Consider the following 19,060-nt stretch of genomic DNA (forward strand, 5'->3'; position numbering starts at 1 on the left):
ATACATATCACGCTTACTTTTCTATAGGTATTCCTTTGTCGCAGTGTTGGGCAATATTTAATGCAATTAGCGATTGAAATATTTGATTATCAATTGAACTTTCAAAAAATTTTAATTGATTGATATCCAACACTGCTTTGTAAGCTTGAGGGTAAAGAATTGGAGATTGTCATAATTCGCGAGAATATTGCATTCAGAACACGTTTCGACACTTGTGATACGATTAGACACGAGAACGTGCATATTTTTCAATCGAAAATTAATGCATAATAATTTCTTTTATTGTCGACCAGCTTGCAAATGTGGGTTTGTACCAAGATCTTTACCCTTTGATGTAGCCCTTGCGATATATCATGTACCCCCAAAAATCATCCTTGTTTTTTCGTTTAAATTGGCAGGTGAAGAAAATGCAAGATAGGGTGCAGAAAACGAAGGAAGAAGTACAGAAAGCGAAAGAGAAGTACGAAGCAGCTCTACAAGAAATTAATCAGTACAATCCTAAATATATGGAAGATATGACCCAGGTGTTCGAGAAGTGTCAAGAAATGGAGGCGCAGAGACTCCAATTCTTCAAAGAAGTTCTCTTTGGCATCCACAAGTGTCTCAATATATCTCAAGACCCAGTGTAATTATACATTTTTTATATATTAGATCAAGTTTGAATTACGTTAACAATGATGCACTAGCATTTCTGAATAATACCCTGTAGTATAGTGATTCTTAACTAGTGGTACGTTAAAGAATTTGAATAATTCTAAAAAAAAATTAAAATTAAATGAAATAAATTATAATTCATAGGTTGTTAATTCAGATTTTTATTTCTTTAAATAAATTTCATATTGTTGTTTAATGTTTACAGACTTCCACAAATATACGAGGAATTCTATCACACAATCAACAATGCAGACCATGAAAAGGATTTGAAATGGTGGTCGAATAATCATGGTGTAAATATGGCTATGAACTGGCCACAATTCGAGGTAATGTAATCAGATATTAATGTACGCATTGCAGATTCTTATTATCGCATGTAAACCCTTGCTCATGATTGGATATCTAATATTAGAAAAACATAGCTGTAGAGTTGTTCTTCCCTTTTTTTTTATAACTGTATTAATATTATCCGTTAGTTATGTGTCTCAATATTTTGCAATTTTGTTGTTTATAAAAATCTAAAATAACGATATTTTCAATCGCTCAAAATCTTATATTTATAAGTTGGAAAACATAATTAATAAACGTATTCCCCCGTCTAACAAATCTCTAACCCATAATTGCACACTTGCGATCAAATCAGGCTTTTCTCGGGAAAAATAGTGATATAAGGGAAAGTAATATTGAACAGCAATAATATAATTTTTAATTATTATAAATATATTATAAAATTTAGTATATGACTGGAAAGTACGAATAACAGTAATTGTTCATTCAAATTGTTGGATGTAAACGTTTACATCCAAGTGGTGGGAGACTACAGACGAGTATACCTATTCTTATTTTTTTTTTCTTGATTTTCCAAAATTATATAGATGAAAAAAAGAATTTTCTTTTCGTTGATGGTATTTCTGTACAGTGACGACCATAGATCCCTTTTTTAGGTAAGGAACACCTAAATTATTCGGAGTGCCTATTATTATTAATCCTCATACTCGATGTTTTATTGAAGAATAAAAGTAAATCAAGAGGTCTATCTTACCATACAGTTCTCTTTACCTAAAAAAAGCACCCATTCTTGTCACTGTACAAGCAGAAACGCGATAAAAATACCTGCTTCGTACCCCATTTAAAGCTTAAAAACTATATCCCCCCTCGAGACGATCGACATATCTCCTGGAATGCATGCATGTGATTGTTTTTTGGGCATTGCTATTATGCAGGACTACACAGAGGAATTCCGTGACATCACCAAAGGCTCGAAGTCGAAGGAGGCACTTCCGGCTGGCTCCATCACGCTCATCAATCAACGCCCGGTCGGCGAGGATCTGCATGTAAAGTTTTGTTATGTTTTACACCATCGATTCGCTTATGCTAATACATGCCGTGAATGAACTAGACAGAAAATATGCAAGCTTCTTTTACTCTATTTAATCGAGAACCATGAACATAGTGTCATAACGGACAGGCAGGACGAGGTCATCGAGGATGGGTTTCCTTTTTAAGCTTCTGGCTCGTCTAACCTCATTGAATTAACCGTAACCGGCTATGCGCTTGTTCTTGCACGTAAAATCTCAGATTTGTTAAGCCTAGTTCATAAACCTATAATTTTTAAATTACAAATTTTCAAAATTTCTGAGGAACCAAGCTCACTCTAGAAAAAAAATCCTAGTTACGAGAATGGTAACTGTTAGAAACCATGAATTACTCTGTGTAGAAAATTAAAAAATCTTTTATACTTTGCGCAAGTGTGAGTTCAAGCATGCGTTCAAATTGTTTCAAAGAGAAATTCTTATGCACGGCTGTCCTTTTTCAGAGAAAAGATGAAATTTTTATTTTAGAAAAAAATCAGCTTTTCTGTTATTATACGAAAAATTCCATTAAATTTCGATAATGTTATCATAATAATTATAAAGATATAGTTATCATCATTTGCAAAGGAAATCAGCTTTTCCAAAGTAACACATTAATCTTTAATAATTTCATCAGGCACGAACCGTGTTAAAAATAACAACAAAAACGTAATGCAATTTAATAAAATAAGAACTGTACATACGAGCTTATCAATCATTATTTACTTATGTAAATAATGGTTCAGTATTATCATACGTACTTGATTGCACGCATGATTTTAATATTCGTATACGGTCTGAAGCACTAAATAGAAATTCCATGAAAACAGGGTTGAATTATGTTCTTCCATTGATACAGGAGTTCCCACCTGTTAATAACAAATCAAAATCGAAACCAACATCCCGGGTAATATCAACGGACAGTGGTCAGGGAGATAACAAAACCGACACGATCAGTTCTGGTAAACATTCTTCTGAGAAGAATAATCACGATGGTAATTCAGTCAACAGGACTTCCACGATTACGTGAGTGTTAAACGTATTTTTAATACTTAATTTTACCGCACTGCGAGGAAATAAATAATAAATTGACATTTTTCATTTCATTTCGTTTTATTCGTTTAATAACATTAAGGTTGATGCAATCCTAAAAATGAAGAAAAAATATCATGAAAGTTTCTATATGTTCTCAGTTCAAAGTGTTTACATCTGACGTATACCCTTTTTTCTTAGTAACGGTACAAACGCTAAGCAAGAATCAAATCCATTTGAAGAAGAGGAATGGGATGAAGATGGAGGTGAACCGTTGGTGGATAATGGAGAACCTGGAGTTCTTGTGCGTGCGTTGTATGACTATGAAGGAGCTGAAGCTGACGAGCTTAGCTTTAAGCAAGGTATGAGAAAAACCAGAATTACAACTAGGTATCAAAATTACGTGACTACCACAAGTGCCAAAATTAATATGCCATAAGTGTTATTTTTTGATAGACCACACTTTAGTACATTTTTTTAAATATTTAGAGGGGCAAAATATATTATTGCACAGGGTAGCAAAATTCTTGCACCGGCTCTGCTAGTGTGTATGAACATCCGCCTGAAAACTTGCACAATCGGCAATATGGCGAATATTTAACTATAAAATAGTTAAAGAATGAATGTTTTGTACACTCTTTCACAGGTGACATGTTTGAAAAATTAGAAGACGAAGATGAACAAGGATGGTGTAAAGGACGAAAAGATGGTAGAGTGGGTCTTTATCCCGCAAACTACGTAGACCTCGTGTCTCAGTAAATCATCACGTGAAGCCAAATTTCATAAACACTGTTAGTTACTTAATACGTATCGCGTAACGAAAACAAGAAAAAGGAATTCTTATTTTGTTGTTTATTTCTCTATGAAATAGCGCCTTCATTGAAATTTGTAAATGTTGTTAGATAAGAGAGTTGCACGAGACTCTATATTTATTAGAGATTATTCATTTTTGTGTGATACATGATGATCGCTAAAACAGACAGAAATCTGAACAGTTCGATGTTATGAGTAACTAATATTCTAAAATATTATTAAAACACGCGTAAATCATTGATATCAAAGATATTGTCATACAACAGTCATCGGAAATATAATTTCGAGTACTCCCTCCTCAGTCCCATAAAAAATGACTTAATCTGTAACATTGATCAGTGGCGTAGCTAAGATTTTTGGATGGGGTAGGACAGGTCGCTCGAAATTTTTGGAATTCTGAAATCCTAAAATCCAAACTTTCATAATCATAAGGTTCAAATTTCAAAATGCAACGGATGGTCAGTCCAAATTTTTGGAGAAACCTAGCCCATCCTGGTCACGCCAATGGCTCTGATAAATACTTTCATTCCAGTTCGATGAAATTATTATTGAAATGTTGATAACATTGAAACGAGAAAAAACGACTTATTCTTTTCCTCAGAAGTGAAAAGAAACTTTTACTCTTAGGAGTAATGGTTTCTCATAGATAGCTAGGGTTCTCTATATCCATCAAATATATATAGCGCTAAACAATAAGATGGATAACACGAGTATATTAAGTTAAACTTCGGAATAATGTACAATCATACGTTTTTTCGACTCATTATTATTACCATTATTGCTATAAACAAAATTATTGGGCGAACGCTATGAGAGCGAGAGATAGAGGTATACTTAATTTATTGTTATTCAAATGATACTATTGCAAATCTGTTCTTTCATGAATGGTATCGTTGTATATAATAGATTTAAGAACGTAATGATATGTAAAGTTGCAATTGTTCAATGAAGTTGATATTTTATGATGTTTGAAAGCGAAACGTCGAAAAATCCGTACATTAAAATTTAATGTATAGTACCGAACATGGGAGGCTTTCCTAGGAAAAATGACGATCTGGGGGAAAGAAACCTTACCACTATCTATTACACTTGAGAGTTATCACGTATTATGAATAAATCTCTATAGTTTCAAAACATAACATTTTTAAAAATATTAAGTAAAGTTTTCCCTGGGAAAATCTCCTATGCTTGGCACTATACAGAGCTACATAATATATTTGGGACCCAAAATTGTCAAACTCGTTTTTTTTTTTGTTTCTAATCAAAAATAAAGCATCACGGCTATAACGTATAAAATTTACTTGTAAGGGATGAAGTTTTTAAAAATTTATAAATTCTAATTAAAGTTGTATCTTGTTTTATAACTTGCGTCATTATTATTGTACTTTTTTGTACATAATCTTTTTACATTGAAGCACTGTTTCAGTTATGAAATCATAATATCTTTGTTAAATGAAAAACAATTTTATATAAAAATTAGATATATGTCATTTCATGTAATCATTACACTTTTTCTAGTAACCATAATCACGACCTAAGGAATGGAAATGAAAGCGCAAAATGATGTATTGAAATGAATTTTTTTTTTTTTTCATAATCAATGTACCTTCACGAATTACATGCTTTCAAAATATTTAGTATAGAGATGTCTTTAAGTTTAGTGAATAGACAACAGTGTTGTGAAGTAATTGTGAAACCAAACGGACTGTGTAGATTTAAAAATGATTCGAAGGGTGAAGCATTTATATAGTTTTACATACAATGAAAAATGAATTCAAACATGGTTAGAGTCAGCTTTAACAAAAATGTTGTTTATACAAAAAATATTTTTTGTTTTCGCGATGCGCTCAGAAAAGTTGACTTGTATACGTACAAAGTCAAATTTTCAATGATATATATATATATAATATATATAAATATAGTGATATAAATTACTAGTTATTCTTCACGAATGAACGACCGTGTCACTATACACAGTATTTATGTAAATATGGTAGAATATACATATATATATATATATATATATATATATATATATATAAAATAACATTTACAATTCAGCCAGCGACTGATTTTTGTAATTGTTTACATCATTAGTCCTCCAAATTATTTTCTGTAAAGAGTGTTCACGATTCCAATAATGTTGTTAAATAGATTCTAGTTTGTGTATAAATTTTATTATGTATAACTTAATAAATAGAATATGTATGATATATTGCATAATAAATCAGGCATCGATGACATTTTTTGGAAACGCTGATTATATTTGAAAGAAGAAAAAACTAAGGTATACAATGGCGTAACTCGGTTCAGGGGTCCCTATTATACCATACCCAGGGGTATTACACCACAATAAAGTTGTTAGAAGGAAAAAATTAACATAAAACACTATGTCGTATAAAAAATATGTATATTATTTGCATAGTGTGTAATATACATGATTTAGATTCCATAGAACAAAACACATTAAGATTTATATACGAATGTTTATTTATCAATTCTATTCTCTAGCATATTTTATATTACAACTCGTATTTTGTTCAAAATAAAGCCGTACTTTATGCATAATTAATTTATATTTATCAGGAAACAATGTTTTATTATGTATGTATACATCAACTTAATATACTCATATATAGATATGAAATATTAAATTATTGAAGAACTAATTCATTCTAAAAAGCATTGTATGATAACAAAATTATTATTGAAATGAAAAAGAAAATCCTCGTATATACTTCACATACCATCTTTATGTTTATCTATTGTAAGCTATACCTATCTAGATATGCAGATACAAAATCAAGTAAGTGCAATAAAGTTTAATAACTAAAATGAGAACAACCTGTATATACTTACATACTGGTATTTACATGTATCATATTATTTAAATTTAAAAAGATGCTTTTTAAATACAAAATCAAAGAGTAGTAAATGATACACGAACGTATTAATATATCAATTATGTTGCTTAATACAATCTGTATGTTTTCAATGAACTGCAAAATTGCATTAATGTGTCGCAACATGATTCTGTAAATCTTCTAAACTTGAAAACGGTTTGTCACATAACTGACAAACATGCCCATCACTATTATGTATATTTAAATGTTCTGTTAAATCTTCTTCGGTTTCAAGAAGTTCATCGCATATCACGCATTGAAACTCATAGGTCTTTATTCCCTGCTTTTCCCATTCTGCTATCGCAACTTCTTCTTCGTGAGCTTGCATATGCATTTCTAACAACATTTCTGAATTGAATATCTCTGAACACTGTACACACTGATAAATTTCATCCTTCGATTTTTCATTTTCATTAGCGATGTTAATGAGATTGGGATTATCATCTTCTTCGTCGAACAAATGTTTTTCAACGTGTGCTTCCAGAGCGTCTTCAGAATCTAAAGAATCTCCACAGATCGCACACTGGTACTGCTCTTTACCAGGACTCTGATCGCCTTCGCTCATGTCATCACAATGTTTCTGTAAATGGTCTTTCAATATTTCTTCATCTGTAAATATTTTATCGCATACAAAACAGGTGTACGTCTTCTTTGGCCTTTCGCTTTCTGACATAGCATCTTCCTTCAATCCTTTATCCAATTTTATATTATTTTCTTCTTTCGAAACTTGATTCTTAGATTTAGAATTTAATACATTCAACTTCTGAGAATCTCCTTTTGTTATGTTCTCTATATTAAATTCAGACTGATCATGGCTTTCCAAATGACGCACCAAAAGTTTCTCAGTTCGGAACGTAGAATTACACACGTAACATTTATGTACGTGTTTCGTAGATTTACAAATATGAGCCTTCACAAACCTCGCTTCTACTATCTCATGACATCTTTTACATCGCATCATCTTATGTTTATTGGATTTTGATATGGTGTCTGTTTTGTGTGTACGAATATGAATCGCAGCATCATTGTAATTATTAAATGACTCTTGACATACACCGCATACATGTTTTTCACTGCTCGATGAATTTATTTTGCATACATTTTCTTGCCGATCCATTCGCTGTTCATTAAGTTGTTCAATGTGCTTTGCCACATTACTATTTTGTGATTTTTGTACATTATGATTATTTTCTATTCCAGACGTTCCTGTTTCTTCTGATAAATTTGAATCAGAGTCCAATGGAGAAGTATTGTAATCATTATACCTTATCGGCGGAACACTCTGACGCTTATGTGAAACCATACTGAATGGTCCACCAAGCTTACCCTTAACTGTACGTTTTATTGCAAGGTGCATGTTATTGATATTGCGTTGCTTACTTTCTTTCGTTATATCTAAACGTTTCAACACAACTTTTGGTTGGTATTTTTGAGAATTCATTACTTCCTGTATAAATGTGGGCGAAACCCTCCCAGGAGTCTGAGGAGCATCACAGCTTCTCATCACGGAAGATTCAAAATTTTTCTTTATAGTTTTTTCTACAATACTCTTCAATTGCTGGTCTAAAGTGTTATGTGAATTTTGGCAAATGTTCCTTGTTTTCTTATCAATATTCGTACCAATTAATCTCTGTTTCATTTCTTTCTTTACGAAATCTGCCAATTCAACTTGTACCCTTTTTAAGACTTCTATTTCTGTTCCTTCTATTTCAATATTCAAGCACCTTTCAATACACTTTTTATCAGTGGAATCTGTTGGAATTGGATTTATTCTACGAAGCTGCACAGCATCAATGATATCAGTATTCTTCTCTCTAAGATTCTGTTCACTACTTCCATTTTTGCATTCCTTTAAGAGACTGTTCAGATTTGCTTTGTTTAGGTAATGAGACTCTGTGAGCGTAGAAGTAACAATATATGTAGTACCTCCAATCTTCAATTCTGATTTCAATGAAGAGGACTTGAATGAATCTTCGGCGATTTCTATTTCGCCTATCTTCAATGACATTACTCTCGGAGAATTTTCCTTCTCCTTGGAATCATTTTTCACCTCCCCTTTTAAGGAATTATTTTTACATGAAGCATCAGAATTAACATCTTTGAAGGACCGTGTTCTGCGTGTATCAGAATCAGTGTCCATACTCATAAAACCATCTTTATTTTTTATACTGCAGTTATCTATCATATCAATTTCTAAATTCTTTAGAGCTCTTGCTAATCTCTTCTGCTTCTCAGTTTCTTTATCCAAATTTGTTTTTGCTCTTGCTTTCTGCACTGGTGTCAATTGAATATCATCCGATGTCATGGAATCTGTGTCTGAAACACTTTCTCCTGTTGCAGCTAAAAGAGCTTTTTTCCTCTCAACCCATCTCTGTGTTGATGCCTTCCTTTGTTCCAATGTTCTGTTACGCCTTGCCATAAAGATTTTAACCTTACTCAAAACCTGGGATGACTTTGCTTCTACGTTATCTTTGTCATGAGCTCTCTGTGAGGAATCTTTAGATGATGTGACATCATCTTCTGATATGTACATCTCATTGAGCATTATTTGATCAACTACACTATCTTTGTTTGCAAAGTCTAGCGGTATCAGTGGAGGGACTTCTGATTTTGATTTCTTCTGGAAAAAATATTTTTGTAAATAGTTTAAATCATTCATGAGAGAAATCAGGTTATTTATTGGTACATATATTGGTAGTGATATTGATACCTTATCAGAAGCATCAGAGAGACTGTTTTCTCCACTTTGATCTAAATCGCCATGTGCTTTCTTTAATTCTGAATTCTGTTATAAAAGTATAAAAGGTTATTGTGTACACATAAGCAAATATTTTTATATGAAATTAAAAAATATTTTCACAGCCTAATTTTTATAGCAAATTAAATCTTTTAATTTTTTATTCTCACCTTATCATTTGAAGTTTCAACAATTTCTAATTGACTCAATAGCATTTGATTGGATCTTATGAATTGCTCTTTGAATTCATTCCACATATCTAATTTATAAAGACATGTATGGCAAATAATATCCGGCAAACCATTTTCATCCTTAATCTATAAAAATAATTTTCAAATTTGTATGATAAAAAAACACATATAAGTAAATCTTTATGTTAAAATAGTAGTGTATACATACATTGATGGAAGTGCATTTACTTAGATCATCTAGTTTTGATTGCACATTTTCATCGAATAAATTACTCATGCAACCATGTTCAACGAGACAAATACGACACCTTTCACTTATACTTAATAATTTGCGTTTTCTTGACATTATGATTGGTTTTGAGGAAAATATAAAACGCAATTACTACCTTCTTAAATGGTTTCGAATGCTCTGAAGTAAACTGAGAAATAAGTACTATTTGTCGCCAATATGATAAATCTTCCTAGAGAATATGCTGTTCTAAAAAAAAAACCCCACTACTCGCATATAAACATTTACTTAGAAAAATATTATATAATATTTATTTCATCACGAATATTTTCTACTTATATAGTAAATTTTATAATAAAAATTAAAAATTATATTAATTTTTTTTTTAATTTATGTTAATATTAATATATTCAAACTTGGGATTTTGAAATTTCCCGCCATTTTCTTTCCGGAAATCTATAGTGATTAGTAACTAACTTAACGCGATGCGAGCGTCGAAAACTTTACCGACAGTCCCTAGAAAAATCCCTAGACGCGAGTTTTCGGTTTTCGTCGTCATTTCTAAACAGAATGCAAAAAAATTTGAGGGACGTGTCCAGAAGGCCCTAAAGAATGGCGCTCTGGTCCTTATTTCACCCAAATCGTCAAAAAGTTATAAAGTCCACAGTCAAGAAAATGGCGGATCGGACTCACCTGCATTAATTTATTTGTAATATAAACATTTTTGCGAAATGAATGTCCAAATAGAGACCAGAGCGCCATTCTTTGGGTCGGATAGAGCAAAACGAGCACCCAGGGGATGGTGTACAAGCTTTCGTTTAGACAAAAACCGAAAACTACGATTTCGTTGATTTTTCACTCGCAAAAGACGTCAAAAAGGTAAAACAGACCAGAAATTTAGTTTCTCGTTCATTCTGTAGGGCGCAGTTCGTTCGTTTCATTAATAAACAATTGTAAAATTAAACATAATAATTAAATAATTTTTAATAGAATAATTAAACAAAATTTTGCAATATACCCACGCGGATATGTAAAGAAATAAACAATTTAAATAGATATAACAATAATTTGATTAATAAACAATTGTAAAATATAAAATAATAATTAAACAAATATTAACAATTATCAGATAGAAATATTTAAATCTGCGGAACCGGTGAAGCGGAACGTCATGCTTGATTGCGCGCGCCGCGCGCCGGTTCGCGCGCGACCTGGAGGAAGGTCAAATCTAGTCAGTCTTATCGCGACCGCCGAAGGATACGGATGGAGGTGCCAAACATATACCGGTACGGGTTGACACTATGGATATTCGTGCATGGATTTATCAGTGTGTTACCATAAGTGTTTCTATGTGTGGCTATGGTGTTTCCTATAGTGTTTCCCTTGTGTTTTGGAATATTTATACGGATATATTAGTGCGTCTTATGGTGTGGTCACCCATGTGTTCTGACATTTTTATACAAGTGCATTAGTGTGCTGTGTGGTGTGGTACCCCATGTACCTGCATGTGCTTTATTATGTTTTATGGTGTGGTTTCCTTTGTGCTTTGGCATATATTTACGGATTTATTAGTGGGTTTTATGGAGTGGTACCCTATGTGTTTTGGCATATTTATACGGATTTATTAGTGGGTTTTATGGAGTAGTACCCTTTGTGTTTTGACATATTTATACGGATTTATTAGTAGGTTTTATGGATTGGTACCCTATGTGTTTTACTATAATTTTGCAAATATTTTATAGTGTTCTATGGTTTTGGTCTTCGAGTGTTTTGGGATGTATTTGCATGTGTTTTACCGTGTTTTAAGGTGTAGTTATTCCCATATAGTTTTGCATGCATATTTTTGAATTATCCTATGTATTAGCATATTAACTACAACAAATTGAGAGAAAACATATATCGTTCAAGAATCGTAATTTTTATGCTTTCAGATGAGTGATTTGGCCAGTGGGGATACCGTTTCTTTGACGAGCCAACAGGCGAGCTATGGATCAATCTAACAATAAGATGCGTGGCGATTGCAGTGGTGCAAGTCAACGATCGGTGAGTCGCATGCTTTAAAGTTCCTCCGGTTCCCATCATGTCGTAGGACGAATGGTCCGTAGCGACACGGGAATTGGTTGTAATTTTTATTTTTTGAGCGAGCATAGTGACCCACGAATATCACTGTATCATTTTATACAATGATAATCGTGCAAATTGCTTTTTTGTGTATTTTATGCCTTAGCTCAGGATAGGGTTTTCTTGTACATATTTACATATATAGATTTCGAGTTTAAAAATGTAGAGAAGTCGGATGACCCTCCGACTTCACAATACACTTTCTTTTTTATATGTACAAGAATTTATTTCGCGATGAGCGGATTTCGATATCAAAGTAATAAGCATGAATACTATTTATTATTATAACTACTTACTTTGATAACGAAATCGCTCTTGAAATTGAAACGTTTTTCCGATTTTACTCGTGAAATTGGCATCAGTTTAGTATATGGGTTGGCCCCCCCAAAGGGGGTGGTCACGTTTACGATTCTCGGTCCTAAATACTCATCATTCGCACTTCATACTCACGAACTCTATCACATAATCATTTATCCACCTGCATACCGTTGTGTAGTGAAATATTACCCCGTTAGGATTTTCAAGTTAAAGTAGTGTTGCGAAAAATTTTCAAGTTTAAATAGTGTTGCGAAAAATTTTCAACGCGAGAGTAAATATTACCCCGTTAGAATTTTCAAGTTCAAGTAGTGTTGCGAAATATTTCCGGCGCGAGAGTAAATATGACTATACACTGACTAGTATTCGGTGGGAATCCTTTTGGTTTTTATTTGATAAAATTAGTTACAAAGATTCCGCGGCATAAGACCGTGAACACCACCTCATGGGAGACAAAACCATGCATTACTAGGCCTTTTCAGGCACAGCCATAGAGTACGGAACATTTAAGTATGTTGCATCCCATACGCTAAGCTGTCTTAAAGTCCTTTTGCCTATACTATGAGCGTCCATCACTCGAACACGTTGGATGCAACGTGTTCGATGGATGGGTAGCGCTCTTAGCGAAGGGGTGCACCCTGCCTGGGCCTAGAGCCTTAAACAGGCGGGGTGGGTGGTATGTAGCGTCGGGCGTAAGTCCAGGGGGCCTAAGAACCTCCGTTGCCAGCTGATATTAGCAGTGGACGAATGTTTGAGCCATATTTGCTCAATTTTGCTTTTCAGTATTTGCTCTTCAAGCATAATTTAAAGTTCCCCTTTAGTCATGTTGCTAGATCAGGAATTTCTATTTTAATTAGTGTTGCGAAAAATTTCCAGCGCGAGAGTAACTATGACAATGCACTTACTAGTATTCGGTGGGAATCCTTTTGGTTTTTAAACTCAATGTCTTATTTAATTAATTAAATTAGTTACAAGGATTCCGCGGCATAAGACCGTGAACACCATCTCTGGGAGATATACCCATGCATTACTAGGCCTTTCAAGGTGCAGTTTAGGATGTGGCGCCCATCCATAGGTTCCATTTAATAAACTGCAGTCCTTTTGTCTATACTATGGGCGTCCGTCAATCTGACACGTTGGATGCAACGTGTTGGACGGGCGGGTAGCGCTCTTAGCGAAGGGGTGCACCCTGTTCTAGGCGGGGTGGGTGGTATGTAGCGTCGGGCGTAAGTCCAGGGGGCCCGAAAACCTCCGTTGCCAGCCGATATTAGAAGTGCACCATTTTTGCGTCATAGTTGCTCTATTTTGCTTTTCAGTATTTGCTCTTCAAGCATTGTAGAAAGCTCTTCGTTCGTACTTCAAATTCATTCTGTCACGTTCACGGTTCTCGACCCTAAACACTCATCATTCACACTTCAGCCTCACGAACTCTATCACATAATCATTTACCCACCTTCATACCCTAGTGTAGTGAAATATTACCCCGTTAGATATTAATGTACCAATCATGTTTCTAGATCAGGATTTTCAGGTTTAATTAGTTTTGCGAAAAATTTCGAACGCGAGAGTAAATACGACTATGCACTGACTAGTATTCGGTGGGAATCCTTTTGGTTTTTAAACTCAATCCAATGTATTATTTATTTAATCAAATTAGTTACAAGGATTCCGCGGCATAAGACCGTGAAACACCATCTCATGGGAGATAAACCCATGCATTACTAGGCCTTTGCAGGCGCAGCTTTAGAATACGGAACATATGAAAATATGTTACCATATTCTAAACTGTAGTCCTTTTGTCTATACTATGGGCGTCCGTCAATCTGACACCGTTGGATGCAACGTGTTGGACGGGCGGGTAGCGCTCTTAGCGAAGGGGTGCATCCTGTCCTGGCGTTACGACGTCCAGGCGGGGTGGGTGGTATGTAGCGTCGGGCGCAAGTCCAGGGGGCCTAAGAACCTCCGTTGCCAGCTGATATTAGCAGTGCACCATGTTTGCGTCGTAGTTGCTCAATTTTGCTTTTCAGTATTTGCTCTTCAAGCATTGTATAAAGTTCCCCTTTCGAACTTGAAATTCATTCTGTCACGTTCACGGTTCTCGACCCTAAACACTCATCATTCGCACTTCAGCCTCATGAACTCTATCACATAATCGTTTATCCACCCGCATACCCTTGTGTAGTGAAATATTACCCCGTTAGGATTTGCAAGTTAAAGTAGTGTTGCGAAAAATTTTCAACGCGAGAGTAAATATTACCCCGTTAGGATTTTCTAGTTTAAGTAGTGTTGCGAAAAATTGTCAACGCAAGAGTAAATATTACCCCGTTAGGATTATCAAGTTTAAGTAGTGTTGCGAAAAATTTTCAACGCGAGGGTAAATATTACCCCGTTAGAATTTTCAAGTTTAAGTAGTGTTGCGAAAAATTTCCGGCGCGAAAGTAAATATGACTATACACTGACTAGTATTCGGTGGGAATCCTTTTGGTTTTTATGTGATAAAATTAGTTACAAGGATTCCGCGGCATAAGACCGTGAACACCACCTCATGGGAGATAAAACCATGCATTACTAGGCCTTTTCAGGCACAGCCATAGAGTACGGAACATTTAAGTATGTTGCATCCCATACGCTAAGCTGTCTTAAAGTCCTTTTGCCTATACTATGAGCGTCCATCACTCGAACACGTTGGATGCAACGTGTTCGATGGATGGGTAGCGCTCTTAGCGAAGGGGTGCACTCTGCCTGGGCCTAGAGCCTTAAACAGGCGGGGTGGGTGGTATGTAGCGTCGGGCGTAAGTCCAGGGGGCCTAAGAACCTCCGTTGCCAGCTGATATTAGCAGTGGACGAATGTTTGAGTCATATTTGCTCAATTTTGCTTTTCAGTATTTGCTCTTCAAGCATAATTTAAAGCTCCCCTTTAGTCATGTTGCTAGATCAGGATTTTCTATTTTAATTAGTGTTGCGAAAAATTTCCAGCGCGAGAGTAGCTATGACAGTGCACTTACTAGTATTCGGTGGGAATCCTTTTGGTTTTGAAACTCAATGTCTTATTTAATTAATTAAATTAGTTACAAGGATTCCGCGGCATAAGACCGTGAACACCATCTCATGGGAGATAAAACCATGCATTACTAGGCCTTTCAAGGCGCAGTTTAGGATGTGGCGCACATCCATATGTTCCATTTAATAAACTGCAGTCCTTTTGCCTATACTATGGGCGTCCGTCAATCTGACACGTTGGATGCAACGTGTTGGACGGACGGGTAGCGCTCTTAGCGAAGGGGTGCATCCTTTCCTAGGCGGGGTGGGTGGTATGTAGCGTCGGGCGTAAGTCCAGGGGGCCCGAAAACCTCCGTTGCCAGCCGATATTAGAAGTGCACCATTTTTGCGTCATAGTTGCTCTATTTTGCTTTTCAGTATTTGCTCTTCAAGCATTCTATATAGGTTTTCTTTCGTACTTGAAATTCATTCTGTCACGTTCACGGTTCTCGACCCTAAACACTCATCATTCACACTCATCATTCATCAGTATAGTGAAATATTAGCCTGTTAGAGGTTTATGTACTAGTCATGATTTTAGATCAGGATTTTCTATTTTGATTAGTGTTGCGAAAAATTTCCAACGCGAGAGTAAATATGACAATGCACTGACTAGTATTTAGTGGGAATCCTTTTGGTTTTTAAACTCAATCCAATATTTTATTTATTTAATCAAATTAGTTACAAGGATTCCGCGGCATAAGACCGTGAAACACCATCTCATGGGAGATAAACCCATGCATTACTAGGCCTTTGCAGGCGCAGCTTTAGAATACGGAACATATGAAAATATGTTACCATATTCTAAACTGTAGTCCTTTTGTCTATACTATGGGCGTCCGTCAATCTGACACCGTTGGATGCAACGTGTTGGACGGGCGGGTAGCGCTCTTAGCGAAGGGGTGCATCCTGTCCTGGCGTTACGACGTCCAGGCGGGGTGGGTGGTATGTAGCGTAGGGCGCAAGTCCAGGGGGCCTAAGAACCTCCGTTGCCAACTGATATTAGCAGTGCACCATGTTTTATGTCACAGTTGCTCAATTTTGCTTTTCTGTTCGCTTTTCTGTTTTGCTTTTTTGCTTTTCTATTTGCTCTTCAAGCTTTATGTTTGCAAAGTCGAGTCACTTTTATTAAAAATAAAACCCCCTGGGGGGCCAGCCCATATACTAAATCGGAGCCGTGAAATTTCGCCGATATTCTTACTTTTAATAAAGTGAGAATATCATCTTTAGTTTTTGCTAATCATACGTTTTAGCTTAGGCATTTCAGCACACATGAAGAAAACTGGTAGGTGAAAATACCTTTGGCCTTGTTCATTTTTATGCCCAAAGCTCATTCGGGTACTTAGATGTACTCGCGTGGGTGGAGGGCGGTGGACAAGGTTTAGTTTTAAGTGTAATATATTTTGGCGACTGACAAAAGTAGTGAACCAATAGTGAACCACGATAGAAGTTCCACATGTGTGTGTGTGGTTAGGATGTGGGATTTGTATCGTTTATTAACAATCTTAACTTACTATAACATTACAAAATACTTATCAAGAATAAATTGAAAAATTTTTACATTAGATAATTCAATAGAATACGAAAATGAATTGTATTACTTTAGTATAATGTTCACTATTATTTGTCAGTCGATTTCAGCAAAAAGGTATGATTTTATTAGAGTGTGAAAGTTGAATTGAACTCGGGTGTCGGAGGCGTCCCGGGACGTTCTCTCTAGGTGTAGGCATTTTTGCACCCGGGTGGTTGTATGAGAACCGTGGAGTGAATTTTTGTGAGAATGATTTTTGCCCTTTTTTAAATATAGCGATAGGCAGGCAGGTAGTTTACTTCTGGTGTGATTGAGTTTAGTTTATAAGTAGGCAGGGCCAGAGCAAGCTTTCATGTTTCTCTTCGTATTCTCCTCTAATACGTGAGAAGCTTGTATCTGGGGTTGGGAAACCAAAAATCAAGAGAAAAGATGAAAATGCAATTTAATTAATTTATCAATTAATTAATTTAGCATTCTCTCTTGATTTTTTCAAGGCCAAGCCTTATTAGTTTGTAAGTCGTAGTCGTGGTACTAGACCCGATTACAAAAATGAAGTATTAAAGTGAAAGTGCAGTGAAGTGAAGTGAAATTAAAAAGTGTTTTGTGCTTGGACATTTGCAAAAATTGTGCAGGTATGCGAGTAGCGATTCAAGGGATCGTTGCTCGTTTACGTGTTACGTTTTTACAAATGTCTGAGCAAACGTAAAATTTTCGCGAGTGATTTTTGTGAGGCTATTGCCGAAGAAAGAAGAGGCTATATGCTGAAGAGCCCCGGCAAAATTTGCCCAGAAGAGGGGAACTACTAATGGCTCTCCATCTTCGGATGGACAGTCATTCTGTCACTATGCTCGCTAATTTGTTTTTTCATTTTTTGTGTTTTTCCTTGAACGGTATGAATAATACCGTCCAGGACGTATTGAACTCGACATTTTACGAGTTCAATACCCAGCTCGTTGAATGGTCAACTCGCGATTTTATTTCCGCTATTTCATTTTCGTTTATTGCTTTATTGAAATAAATTATTCTTTTCTTATTGATTTGCACATCAATTATATTTCATGTTCTTATTTTAATTATGTTCTATTTATTTAAAACCTACCCTGAGATTGTAATGGTAATTATATATTCTGTTTCAGCATTTTTCATTTCAGTTGTAATCGAAATTATGATGTTAATTATATATTCTATTTCAGCATTTTTCATTTCAATTGTAATCGAAATTATGATGTTAATTATATTTTCTATTTCAGCATTTTATTGTTGAATTGTTATTTTGTTAATTCTTACAGAAATTATGATGTTGATTATATTTTCTATTTCAGCATTTTATTGTTGAATTGTTATTTTCTCAATTGTTTCTGATATTAGGATGTTAATTATATTTTCTATTTCAGCATTTTATTGTTGAATTGTTATCTTGTTATTTTGTTAATTGTTACAGAAATGATGATGTTAATTATATTTTCTATTTCAGCATTTTATTGTTGAATTGTTATTTTCTCAATTGTTTCTGATATTAGGATGTTAATTCTATTTCCTATTTCAAGATTGTATTGTTTAAATTTTTATTTTAGTTTGTCTGTTTTGTATGGCTTCACGTTATTGTATATCTAATCCTAATAATTATGTTTTCCGTTACAGCATTTTATTGTTAAATTATTATTATTTTCTCAATTGTTTCTGATATTACGATGTTAATTTTATTTTCTATTTCAAGATTGTATTGCTTAAATTTTTATTTTATGTTGTCTGTTTTGAATGGTTTCACGTTCTTATGATTTTAGGGTGGGTCACTAACGTAGCCACCTCCACGTGGTGTGACCTGGTAATTGATATCGTTTTCTGAAGATAACTTTTAGAAAGCGATATCAAGCTAAGAGCTACTATAAAAAGATTTATATATTTTTTAATTGGGAAACAATAGTTTAAATTCAGAAAAGTATTTTCGGGATTGCAATATTACCATATAGAACGTATAACTATAGTAATTTTTTAGTTCGTCAAGTCAACAGGGGAAGGTACAGTCATAGCCAAGAATCGTTGAATAGTAGAAACTTCTTGGTTATGACTCTACCGACCCCTGCTGACCTGATGTTCAGTCGTCGATGCAGAGCGGGTTGCAGGTTTCAGGCGCTTTTTACTC

At 34.7% G+C, this 19,060-nt stretch overlaps 2 protein-coding genes across 9 annotated transcripts in view; one reads left to right on the plus strand and one right to left on the minus strand.

Annotated features, from left to right (window-relative positions):
• The window catches only part of Synd (protein kinase C and casein kinase substrate in neurons protein Synd), a 32,310-nt gene extending 26,862 nt beyond the window's left edge, over nt 1–5,448 (plus strand). For 6 of the 7 annotated variants that reach the window (XM_034331410.2, XM_034331409.2, XM_034331413.2 and 3 more), the window contains 6 exons: nt 399–625; nt 860–980; nt 1,878–1,988; nt 2,866–3,032; nt 3,240–3,400; nt 3,685–5,448. In XM_034331410.2, coding sequence (XP_034187301.1) covers nt 399–625; nt 860–980; nt 1,878–1,988; nt 2,866–3,032; nt 3,240–3,400; nt 3,685–3,797 — 900 coding nt within the window. In that variant the 3' untranslated portion in view covers nt 3,798–5,448. The remainder of the gene's footprint in view (nt 1–398; nt 626–859; nt 981–1,877; nt 1,989–2,865; nt 3,033–3,239; nt 3,401–3,684) is intronic. The other variant, XM_034331416.2, reaches the window with a different exon arrangement.
• On the minus strand, nt 4,750–10,157 carry LOC117607566 (uncharacterized). 2 transcript variants are annotated; one of them, XM_034331406.2, is made up of 4 exons: nt 9,891–10,157; nt 9,662–9,808; nt 9,465–9,539; nt 4,750–9,371 (listed from the first exon to the last, which is right to left on the minus strand). In XM_034331406.2, exons 1-4 carry the CDS (start codon nt 10,026–10,028, stop codon nt 6,864–6,866), a joined length of 2,868 nt encoding a protein of 955 aa, XP_034187297.2. In that variant the 5' UTR covers nt 10,029–10,157; the 3' UTR covers nt 4,750–6,863. The 2 variants fall into 2 exon arrangements, with proteins under 2 accessions (XP_034187297.2, XP_034187296.2); XM_034331405.2 differs by having other exon boundaries at nt 4,750–9,374; nt 9,891–10,156.
• Between the last annotated feature and the right edge of the window lie 8,903 nt (nt 10,158–19,060).

This window comes from Osmia lignaria, chromosome 6 (genome assembly GCF_051020975.1).
Source record: "Osmia lignaria lignaria isolate PbOS001 chromosome 6, iyOsmLign1, whole genome shotgun sequence".
NCBI classification, from domain to species: domain Eukaryota; kingdom Metazoa; phylum Arthropoda; class Insecta; order Hymenoptera; family Megachilidae; genus Osmia; species Osmia lignaria.